The following is a 12217-nucleotide window of genomic DNA, read 5'->3' as shown; positions in this document are numbered from 1 at the left end:
AGTGTTGTTGGGTAACTGTTTCTTTTAAGTATGCTCACAGTTTGCTGCTATAGGTACTGTAAATAAAAATGTTCTCTTTGTCAGGTTAATATTAGGGTTATTTATAATGTCTTCTTTGGAAGAATCTTCTTTATCTGGTTAACATTAGAATTATTTTGTAAAATCTCCTTTGGTAAAATCTCCTTAAACTGGTTAATATTAGTGTTATTTTGCAACGTCTCCTTTGGCAGAATCTTCTTTATCTGGTTAATATTAACATTATTTTCTAACATTTAATTCCGTGGTAGAATCTCCTTTATCTTTTTAACATTAGCATTATTTTCTAACATCTTCTTTGGTAGAATCTTTCGGTAATATTTCCTTTATTTGGTTAACATAGCATTTTTTGTAAATTGTCTAATTTGGTAGAATAAAAAATAAAATAAAATAACAGAAAATTTCAAATCAAGCTGTGAAACAAAACAAAATTGTTTTGTAACATTATTGCGGCAGTGAGGAGCAGTACTTTCATAACATTTTAACATATTAAGTATCATATATTGTGAGTTATTTGGAAACTATTGCAATATCAATCTATATGGTATACCATGGTGCCTAGCCTCACTCTAGCTACATTTTGCTGTTATTGTCCATTGTAAGGAAGATATTTAAAATAATCCAGTGAAAGCACAATTGTGTATATTTGTCCATGTAGTTTTCTGACCATTAATATTAATGTAAGCAACTCTGAAGGTTAGACAACTATAATAATAAGAATTAGATTTTATCTGATATCAGTAACCTACGCAACTCACTGTTAATTAACTCCAAAAATTTAATACAGTCAAGAAACAGTCCCTACTTGAATCTTTTCATTTAATTGTGCATGAAATGAGAAAGTCAGTGAATGTGGGATATCTGATTAGAGTCAGTGATGCCTGCTTGCAGGGTCAGGTTCTAGTGTACACTAAGCCTTTTGTTCCACACAGGTAAAGTTAAAGTTCAAAAGTAAGGTTGGTGGAACAAGATTAGAGGGCCTGAATGAATGAATGAATTAAAACATAAGCATCCAAGGGATACCTCTTTTCGTCTTTTAAGGTGTCAGTCTAATGTTTTAAAATGACTTAATCCACACTTTATATGGGAGGAGGGTTCTTTCCCTTTTCCTAGTGCAGCATTTTATACACAGCAAGTCTAACAGAGCAGAGAGGGAAAATCTGATTTGTATAAATAGTGTGTGGGACGCAGTTTCTTCTGATCATTTCATAAATAAAGAAAAGTCCTCAGGTTTTCAAATTACAGTGTATTTAGGAAAGTACAGCAGCTAAACGCTATTTAGTTCCATGAAACCCAAGAGAGCGTGCTGACAGAGCAAATGATTGGGTTTCTTTCCCCTTTTCATTTGCCACCCTGTCTAAAGTTAAAGTGGTGGTAGCCTGGCAACGAGGCTCTAAACAGACACAGCAGCTATGTGAATCATGTGAGAGGCTTGTGGGAGCTGTGGGAGGAGTAGCTTCCTCTAAACAGTGACTCCACCTCGACCCTGGTCTGACTCACAGAGGAGATGACTCGGGATTACTGACGCTATTCTCTGCAAACTTTGGTGAAACACGTACAATATGCCGTCTGAGTGATACACCCACTGCACATGCTGGAATGAGAAAACACTGCTGAGCAGTTGTCATGGAAAATAATAGACTCTGGATGATGTATCTGTGTGTTTAAGTGAAGGGTAACACACTGCTGATTGTGCCAGACACAGTTCCAGACTGTTATTAGGGTCAAATAACAGGTCATAACAGTACACAAATTAAAAGATGCAAAGAAATTTAATTAACAAAAAATAAAAAAAACTTGTCAGAAGGCAGAATAGAGAACAAATTTTCTTGCAGGATTTTATTCAGTATGCCTCTTTTTCGACCACTGAATGAATCAAATAAGGCCTAAAAGTATTGTTTTCTTGCTTTTCAAAAAATAAATAATAATAATAAATTAGCAAACATTTAACATATTTAATAAGCCAGCAGACAAACCAATAAACATTCAGCAGAGCAACTCTAGTGACATTATTAGCTACCCAGCTACCTAGACAGTGCCATTATAATCATTAATTTACCTCAGCAGTGTTAAGTCATTTTTGTAAATTTAGCTTATAACTGTAATGAACTCACACACCTCAGCGCAGTGGGTGGTAATTATTGTGACTGATAAATATGGTAGTTGTTGTCTACATTATTTAAAAATATTTTAATAACCGGACCAATAAAAATGCTTTAAAATTAGTTACAATTTTCCAAAAAGCATTTATCTTACCAGCAATTTTAATCATGAATTTAGTTCAGCAGTGCTATTCAAGTGACACATTTCGCAAGAGAGCTACCTAGACAGTGCCATTTTAATAATTAAATTTCCTCAGCAGTGCTATTTTAGTCATTTTAGTAAATTTACTCACATAACCCATACCTGCAGTACTGCTTATTCTTACACTGTCATAACCACTTTATGTCCCCCTACGACTGTGACATTTAGGGCGCTTTTTCACCGGCATGGTGTCGGTGCTGGTGCCAAGTTCCTGAACGGTTCTTTGCTTTTCCACCGCAAAATCAGAGGTTCTCAGCAAGAAAAGTTGGTGTCTTTCTGGATCCACAATCTTGCTGGTCTGGAACCACAAAAGTGTTACGCAAGTGTCCAAAGGGCGGGCCGTTCAAGCCTCACCGTCGCAAAGTTGTTTACAACATGCCCACATTCACTAACGTAGTAAGTGACTCCTTAAACCAGTGGAAACACGGGCCAATTATTAAAAGGCTCGCAGGTTCACAGGAACCAGCATCGGCTCCAGCACCAGCAATTTGTTGATGGACAAAAGGTATTAAAGAACTGTATGACTCTCATTCATTTTACCAGCCTTAAGCTTTTATACTTATTACTATATTTGCACTAGTAGTTATATGTAATCTTTTTAAACTGGTACTGTCATTCCCTCTTTAACCCCCAACCCCCCCCCACCCCCCCACCCATCATACCTAACTGGTTGTTTAATTGTCTTGTGTCTCATGTATGTCTATATCTATGTCCTTGTTGTGCTGTACATTTAGTGTTTCTCATTCTTTTATATTTATAATCTTATTCTGCAGTACTTACTGTAATTTTGGGAAGGAGAGTAACATAATTTCAATCCTTTGTATGTCCTGTACATATGCAGTATTGACAATAAAACTACTTGACTTGACTATTATTATTATTATCATAATTTGATCTTTGTAGTGCACTGCTACTCATGACTTTACTTTCATCTAGCCTTCTATCTAGCCTACCATAAATTAACATAAACAGCATAATTTTAGTCTGAAATTTACCACAGCAGTGCTACTCAAGTCTCACTGTCTGCTCTGTACACAGCAGTACTAAGACACAAAACGCTGTCAGGAGGGAGGATGTGTGTTTGGGCAGGGTTCTGCTTCTGCTGCTGTTAAAAAAAGAATCCTAACTTTGCAGGAAACTCTACAATACAGCTAAAAATAAATGAGTCATTGATAGGTATACATTTTCTGCTTTTCACTTATTTGACAGAACAGCCATTTTTGTTTGCAAAATATTTAGTGAATCCTATTGCATGTTGTCTTAATCCTACATTGTCTGGTGATAAGTAAAGGTGTATAAATAAAGTCGTACCTATGAAGGAGGCAGTGCTGGTGTGTAGGAGCTGCTCGGCCCACAGACGACACACCTCAGTGTGGGTCAGGAGTTCAGCTCCGTAACACAACTGGTACTCCAGCTTAGGCAGCACGTGCACTGGAACAGCCTACAACAACACAGTCCAACACAGATTTACCCTGTTATTCCATCAACAGATCAGTGATGATGCAATCGTCTGCGGTTTAGTTTATCACAGCACACTTATCACTACAGCTAATGAGCTATTATATTACACCAGCCTGCACAGAGCTGATCTACAGGGCAGGAGCTTTAATATGACACAGTGAACCACATAATAATGTACTGTGTCATCAGTTACTGCCATATGAGCCACCTGCCAAGTTTCTGAATAGTGTGACCTAGTGAATAGAAACACTACTCTCTGCAAATATGATCATATGACCCAAGAGCAGGATCTAGGAGAAAGCCCTGCACTGCAAAGTAAGAGCATGTTTGCACAGAGGGAGTAAAGGCTATCTGTGTTGACCTACAGACCTACAGTTGAAGTAACAGATTAAATTTCCTCTTAATCCAAATACAATTCATAAATGAAGACATTATTATTGTATAAGACATTATATTTAGACATAAATAATGATAAGAAAATAATGGGACAGCATTATGAAATTTGATCTTAAACTGTTACACAGGTGTGGGCATTTCCAAGATGTCTCTGATCATATGTTTTGAGGTGTTATCTTGTGAGTGAGGCTAAACACTGAAAAACATGGCACAGCGTTGTAAGATTCAGATGGATGGGACAATTCATTTCTGAGATTTACCATATCAATTTTCGACTGAAATATGTCATAAAGGGCATTAACACCCACCGTAGACAGCGCAGTGGGTGGTATTTCTTGTGACTAATAAATATGGCAGTTGTTGTCTACATTATTTCCAAATATCATAACGAATAGACCAATAGAAATGTTTTAAAATAGCTTGCACTTACTTCCAGTGAAAGCTATGAAGGCTTTTTTTCTTTATTCATAAAGTCGCCATAAAGATACAAGGTTTTTGCATGACAGTGGCAAAACACGAAGCTATTACTGGTTTTGCTTCTATGCTAGGTGTTTTGCTTTTCTATATTAGATAACTGTGTGTGGTATAAGCAGGTTTAGCTGGGTAAAGCAAGTGTGTGCAATAATATAGGCAATAATTTGGTGGTTATTAGTCTCATTATAATTAAGATCAGTTACATTAGCCACATAAGTCCTGTGCAAAACAAAGGAAGTGAAAATCAAATTAATTAACAGACATATTTTTGCTCGGCAACATTGTAAATGAGGCTTACCCTCATTGTTTTTCCGGAGTGAAAATAAAGGTTGATTGACTGATTGATTGATTTTGGTTCATGAAATTTAGAACAATTAGCAAATAAATAAAAAAAAATTAGCCACAAGCATTCTTATGTTAGGGAGTTTCAAACAGGGTGAGGCCCTGATCCCACTCACCCTAAAGGTGTCCTGATCATGTCTGGGGTGGGCGATGTCCACAGTGCTGCGCACCATCAGCAGCACATCCATTAGGCTGTAGAGTTTATAGAACACACTGGACTCTGTCGGAGCCTCGTAGTCCTGCTCGTCCTCCGCACTCACCCTCAGCTCCTCTTTCAGCAGCCCTGCCAAGGACACAAACAAACACTCTTCAACACCAGCTTTCAGAGCAGCTCAAACACACGTAACTAAATAATGCAGAGTCGAGAAGAGCAGTGTGTTAACTTTCAGTGCTTCATTGCAAGGTACTTATCGACAGACTACCAGTAGCTAAAATAAATTTAAAAAATGTTTTATTGTGTATGACTTGGGATCAGGATTCAAAAGGATCATATGTATTTCTGCGTCTGTAGAACCTGTCTAGCAGAAACTGCAGTTATAATCAAACAATATATCAACCAGTTTAATAAACAAAAATAGCATTACATAAAATATTTTTCTATATTTGAGTATATAATATACATGAGTATCATTGATACCAGTCTTTTATTCACTGCAAATTTACAAAACTTTTATTTTAGCCATCTAGAATTACTTACTTAGATTTGTTCAGTTTTCCATTAGAAATCCAGTCCAATCTGTTTACTGATCATATTTAGGGGTGGGCGATATGGCCCTAAAATAATATCACAATATTTCATGGTATTTCCGTGATAAAGATACTGTTGCTGATATGACAAAACACTGAATTACAAAAATGATTTCAAGAATACACTACCGAAACAAAATGCTAATTAAATGTTATTATTGCATAAAATATGATGAAGCACAGCCCTAACTGAGATTAAAAAAAAAAAAAATACAATATTTTTTTTTTTTTTATCAGATTTGTAACAGAAGTCAGTGATCCAGAATGTCATGATACTAATAATGCACTCCATATATCTCCATATATCCAGCATTGAAGTAAAACAAATGATACTGGACACGTATAATCTGTCTCTAGTAGATATATAAAAGTAAAATGAGAGCAGTGTGATTTTTTCTTTTGCTGAAAACAGCAAAAAAATAAAAAATAGTACCCTGATGTGATAATTAGAGGGGGGAGACATGGCACAATATTTCAGGGTATAATATAGTTTACGATATTCAAAAATGTTGGCGATATTATTGCATACGATACGATATGGCACACCCCTAATCATATTATATAATTATATTATTATGCAAAAACGTAGTGTTTCCATGCTAATAAGATACTCTAGCACATCTTCCAGGACTTCTGTGCATAGAGTGCCTAAAAAAAATACTTGAAGATTTAAATACAAGCTATGTAGTTGAAATATTTTTTTTACTTATTATTATACTACTTATTCTTATTCTAAATAAAAGCAATTTTCCAAAAAGAGATATTAATTTTAGCCAGTTTATAACAAACATGTTACCATGCTCATCTTTACTGGTTCAAGTACTATTGATACAAGGTTTAAGTAGAGTTTACACAGTAACCATTAAAATTGAATTAATTTGCAGAAAGTAAAATAAACCCTAATATTAGCTGCTAAATAAAATTGAATATATGTAAATATAGTTGCAAAAAAAATATCAAGAACTTACACCAAGTACTTACTTTTCTTGCGTGGTGGGGACTGAGCGACAGCAGGAGCTACAGCCTCTTCAACCAGACCTTCTTTAGAGTCCAAGTAGGAGGAGACACAGGGTTTAACCAGAGGCTGATGGTGGATGCTCACCCTGGGCTCGGGAGGTCTACACTCCGGGTGTGGTTTTGGAGTCTCCTGGCCTTTGCCCACTTTAGATTTCAGCATGGCATTCTGCATTCTCAAGATCTGACCAAGCTGGTCACCTTCCTCAGAGACTCTGGACCTTTTAACTCCTTTCTTAGTTCCTTTAGCAGGGCTGGTGGTGCTAGGAAGCACTGTGGAATCTGCGGTTTGTTTTTTTAATGAGGACAGTGTGGTTTCAGTGGTGTTCTCTGGTGTAGCTTGAATTGTCTTCGTTTTCTCTGCTTGGTTTTTTAATGGGGAGCCAAAGTGATCAATAACAAGACGTTCCTCGTCAGAATCCATAGTGTGGTCTGGACTGCTTGCTGAGCTGTGCTTTATCCGCTTGCTTGGTGGACAGTCTGCACTGGGAGACTCTTCTACAGTGGAACTATTACTCATTTGGTCTTCTGATAGAATGTCCCCAGATCTCTTGTCCACTGAGCTGTCCTCTACATCAGTACTGACTGTTTCTTCTTGCAGTTTTTCCTTTGATGGTGTGGAGAGTGGTGGAGAAATGGCTTTAAGTGTGGAAGCCACTTTAGTGAGTACTTCGCTGGTTTTATCTGAGCCTGATTTAGGTTTAGATAATGGCAGTGTTTCATGTTTAAAGTGGTCTTCTGGTTTATCCTCTTCCTTTACATTCTTACTAAGTTGGCTGGACTCTCCAAATGACTCCAGTTCTGTAACATCGACCTCAAAATCGATGCCGGTCTCATCAAATGAAACAACCGCTCTTGAGTTACTCTTTGCCTAGAAGTCCAAACAGAGTACATAAGATTAAAATTCATTTTGATCCCATTTACACCTAGTCATTTCATGTGACTAGAATCTGTACTGTATCTTACCACATGCATTTACAGTTGGTAATTAAATATTGCTGGTGTTTTGATTGTTACTGGGAGGTGTTCCTTCTGTTTGCTGACTGAGGTGAATGTATTTACACTGCTGTAACATGAAGTGCATGTCAGACCACCTCCTGAAGTGGGTTGAGTGATCAGGTTTGTATCCATTTTGAATCCATTTTTTGTCGTGGGTGCTTTTACACTCCTGCTTTAGGGTGTTTTCCCATCAGAACTACTGAGCCCATTTAAAATAGACCAAAACGGGTTCATTTGTACTTTTGGTGTGGTTTGTTTCCGCAGGAATGAAAACTGTAATCACACTCGGGAGAAGACAAAAAGAACTGCACCAAGACCTGAGAGAGGATGTGGTCTTAGTCCGGTTCAAAACAAACTCCGGAGGGGTTTGTTTGTGGTAAGAGTAAGTGATCTGGACCCAAGTATCAAATGTACTCCTCAGGTTTGAGCTAAACTGCTGTTCAGGCACAGTTTAACCTGATTAATTACGCAGATAATACTATATCACAGCTATGAACAAACTCAGTTTCTGTTGCTGCTCCATCCTAAACCGCATTTGCAGCATTCACTGCTCACGGCCACGCAACTCTGATAATTGTGTGGACATCCTATTGAAAACAATATGCTTAAAAGCGCAGCAGCGAATTTTCTGCATTTAGTGTTAAAGCAGCTTCACACTGCACATGTATATGCACTTGTCTGAAACCTAGATAAATTAGCTTTCTTGCTCCCGTGCCAAGCAGCTCTGACCAATCAGAGAAGACATTGGCTGTTTCTCAATCTGCGTTCCTGTCTGTACTTGTGGTCTTGTGGACATAATATATAGAAATATATAATCCTGACTCACTTTTGGCATGAAGTGACCAGCTGTATACAGGGTCTTTCAGACCACAGTATCTTTCATGAGCATAGGCATAGGAAATCTGCTAAATATTGCCTCCCTACAGTGCAGACTTACCTCTGGGACAAAGTCTACTTTACTGGCAAAGTCCTCTGTTTCGAGAAAAAACACAGGATTTGAGGCTGTCTTCTTGTAGGCCAGTTTTATACTCTCCTCATGAAACAGATGATTTCTCTCTCTCCAGGTCATCTGTGTCTTCAGCAGAGGAGGATCGATGTACACTGTTTTACTTAGAGTGCTACCTGTATAACAATAAAGAATTAAGGCTGAAAATTATGACTTCAAGTTTCCCAACAAAATTAAAAAATACTTACAAGTATGGGATGTAAATAAAAGTAACTTACTAAGATTTAGTTTGGTAATAAAACAAGAATGTAATTTAAAGATGATGAAATGTAATTTTAAAAATCTACAACAAAACAGCAAATGTTTATTGGATGCATAAACTGCAAACACAAACCATTATTAAAAAAAATAAGGCTTGGCTATAAATTACAAAATAACAAAAAGAGAGATATTGATGTATGTAAAAATGATGTTATTTGTGAATGATTTGCTATGGTACACCTCTAGTTAATAGTTCCACTTTGCAGCTGACCTAGGATCAGTTTTCTTTCAGCTGTAGGACAACTTCTGTCAGATCTCATTTAATATGTTTCTCAAATGCTTACCTTTTCCAGACTTCTCCTTCACCCAGACTGGCAGCTCCCATGGCTCAGAATGCTCAGAACTGTTATTAAGGAGCTGAATGAAGGCTTCCTTTGCTAGACACACATGAGGCTCATAGATAGCACTGAGTTTCTCTGCATTTGTGTCACTGCTGATTGCCTGCAAAATAAAATCAGAGAAAACTGTGAGGGCCCAGCTTCTGTAAAACAGGGCCAACATCACCCTCTAGTGGATGTTTCACCAAAACTCAGCTAGATCACCGTATAACTGCACATCTTAAATCAAAGATGTGATACAGAGCTAAAAAGTTACCTTGTGAAAATGTCTGGCCTTTGTTGATGGAGGAATCACAGCTGAAACAGAGTCATAATCCACGGAGAGCTGTGGTTTCCCTGGCACGATCCATTTTTCTAACATGTCTACACTACCCTAAATAAAAGCAAAATATAAAACCAATCAAATTGAAGTCAGTCATTGCATGATTTAGAATGTCTAACCCCTAATTTAAGGTATTTTACCATTGCAAGCAGTTGTTTCTCAAAGTTGAGGGAAATGTCTGGGATAAATTTCCCTCCAGTCAAGCTGGTGATTTCCTGGATACTGTAATGCTGCGGATAGTATTTTATATACTCCATGCTGGCTTTAAAATATTCCTGTCAATCAGAAATGGAAATAAGACAAAAGCAAATTTGCTTGAATATTTACAACAAACAATGAACAAAAGGAAAAGGAAAAAGAAGGAAAGCTTGTTCTTTTGTAACATTTTGCAGAAAACCTCTACATACCTCTAAATAGCGAGTGGCTCCCAGAGGCACGTATTTGTACTTATCAGCACGAAATTTGGAGACATCCTGCACATACTTCATGAACTCTGCAATTTCCATCTGCACAGTCTGCATTATGTTCTGGTTAATAATAGATGGCAACAGGGATCAATGATTAACATTCATGAACCAGATATTATTTAAATCTAAAACCAATTTATTTTCAAAATTAATTTCAGCACAAATGATATAACCAATAAATGAGAACTTACTTGTGGAGTTGTGAGATGCTTTTTGTTCTTAATTGAGTTCAGATATTCTATTCGTTGTTTGATGCTGAGGGCTGTGTAGCAGGGATAAGGTACTTCTGGTTCAGGGAATCCTTTAGGTTCCTTACAATCAGCATCAGTGAGATTATTCTTGCTATCAGTAACAGTGTCGCTGCGGTCTGAAGCAGAGCCAACCGAGCCATGGCTGTTTCTGCTGCTGGTTTTTGGTGCAACTGTATTGCTTTTGGTCAGCTTTGGTGGCGAGGAGGTACCAACAGGCCTACTCGTATTTTCTTCTTTCACGTCAGGACTTCGGGATTAAAGTATTGCATAAAGATAAAGTAAAAAAATTAAAGATAAAGTAAAAAAATTAAAAATAAAAATAATTAAGTAATTCAAAATAATATGAATGAATGAATGAATGAATGAATAAATAAAAAAAGCTCTACAGTAACAGGGTGTAAGAACATACCTCTGTAACAAGGCCCACAGCTCTTGTACTGTGGGTGCCAGTGAGTATTTGTCAAAGATGTCTTTGGAAAACAGGACGGGTTCACTGACTGGACCATCATCCCTGCATAGAAATGAGGATTTAGACATTTTTTAATCACAGTGATAGTTACCACTCTGTCTTTGCTGTCTGTCTAACAGTAAATTGTTTAAACCAATCTCAGGTGAGGAAAATAGAATAAATTAATTGGAAACAGTACCTGTAGAGATAACAAGTACAGTATATTAAAAATAAACTAATATATATATATATATATATATATATATATATATATATATATATATATATATATATATATATATATATATATATATATATAATAAACTAATATGGTAATATGGCAATATTAAGAATGAGAAAAACAGTAGGGGTGTGACGAGATCTCGTGGCGCGAGATTAAAACGTTTTATGTTTCTATCTATATTTAAGCACCTGCCTAATTTTGTTTAAAGAATTATCACACACTTTCTGTGAATCCTAGAAATGTTAATTCACTTCTCAAATATCACTGTGTTCGTCTGCTCTATGATATATTAAACTAAAATGGCTGACCCGAACAACAAAACATCTATAAATGAAAATCATATCACTGTATAGGTTATCTAGGTTATCTAGTAACTTAATCCAACTAGTTCATCTAGTTAGAGGGTGTGTTTTTTATTCTAGTCTAAAAAAAACAGCTGATCTATCAACATAACCAACTTGACCGAACTGGTCCTCCAGCTGATCATACTGGTTGACTAGTCTGTTAGTTAAATTCTGTCTGATTGATAAGACAGTGTATCCCTTATAAAACACCTACTCTAACTAGACAGTATTGTGAAGCTTAAACACAAACTCTTTTTAGCTCATTAGCTGTATTTAGCTCACAGCCAGCACTCTCTGACACTTCATATCCGATTAAATCCAGTTTATCACTTATACGAGTAGTGAAAATAAAGCCTGAACCACTTTAAACTCACCATTTCAGCTCCATGACTCTGATTTTATTCAGACTTTATAGTGCATCTAGGTTAACTGACAGAGTAGCTCCAACATCCACTACTGTCCTCATGCTGCTACAAACAGAGAGTCTCTAATAGAGAGGAGAACACCCACTTTCAGAACCTCACCTGTGTCTCTTCCACCATCAGAGGGCGCTCCCGAGAGAGTCCAAAATGAACGGGCTCCTATGGAGCGATTGAGATTGAGAGTTCATGAATGTTAAATATTTTTCATCTTAAATAATGTACTCATTTCGTCAAAACAGAACAATATCAAACGTTTCACTACCAAATACAATTTTTTAAAGCTTTTAAAATCCAGTTACAACGTGCTCTGACTGTAACTGCAGCACATTAGCAATAATGCT

The 12217-nt window shown here is 36.7% G+C and overlaps 1 protein-coding gene across 2 annotated transcripts in view; it reads right to left on the bottom strand.

Moving 5' to 3' along the window:
• The window catches only part of ice2 (interactor of little elongator complex ELL subunit 2), a 22247-nt gene extending 10228 nt beyond the window's left edge, over positions 1-12019 (bottom strand). For both annotated transcript variants that reach the window (XR_007437840.1, XM_022672209.2), the window contains exons 1-11: positions 11829-12019; positions 10828-10929; positions 10359-10665; positions 10108-10227; positions 9841-9975; positions 9635-9751; positions 9325-9481; positions 8711-8895; positions 6742-7645; positions 5130-5296; positions 3652-3781 (exon numbers count right to left, since the gene is read on the bottom strand). Coding sequence is in view for 1 of the 2 variants with exons in the window: in XM_022672209.2 (XP_022527930.2) it covers positions 3652-3781; positions 5130-5296; positions 6742-7645; positions 8711-8895; positions 9325-9481; positions 9635-9751; positions 9841-9975; positions 10108-10227; positions 10359-10665; positions 10828-10929; positions 11829-11842 (2338 nt within the window). In the remaining variant the exon portion in view is untranslated. The remainder of the gene's footprint in view (positions 1-3651; positions 3782-5129; positions 5297-6741; positions 7646-8710; positions 8896-9324; positions 9482-9634; positions 9752-9840; positions 9976-10107; positions 10228-10358; positions 10666-10827; positions 10930-11828) is intronic.
• Positions 12020-12217: the final 198 nt, after the last annotated feature.

The sequence above is a fragment of the Astyanax mexicanus genome, chromosome 2 (genome assembly GCF_023375975.1).
Source record: "Astyanax mexicanus isolate ESR-SI-001 chromosome 2, AstMex3_surface, whole genome shotgun sequence".
NCBI classification, from domain to species: domain Eukaryota; kingdom Metazoa; phylum Chordata; class Actinopteri; order Characiformes; family Acestrorhamphidae; genus Astyanax; species Astyanax mexicanus.
The sequence above is the reverse complement of the archived record's forward strand: the minus strand, read 5'-3'. Positions and strand labels throughout refer to the sequence as shown.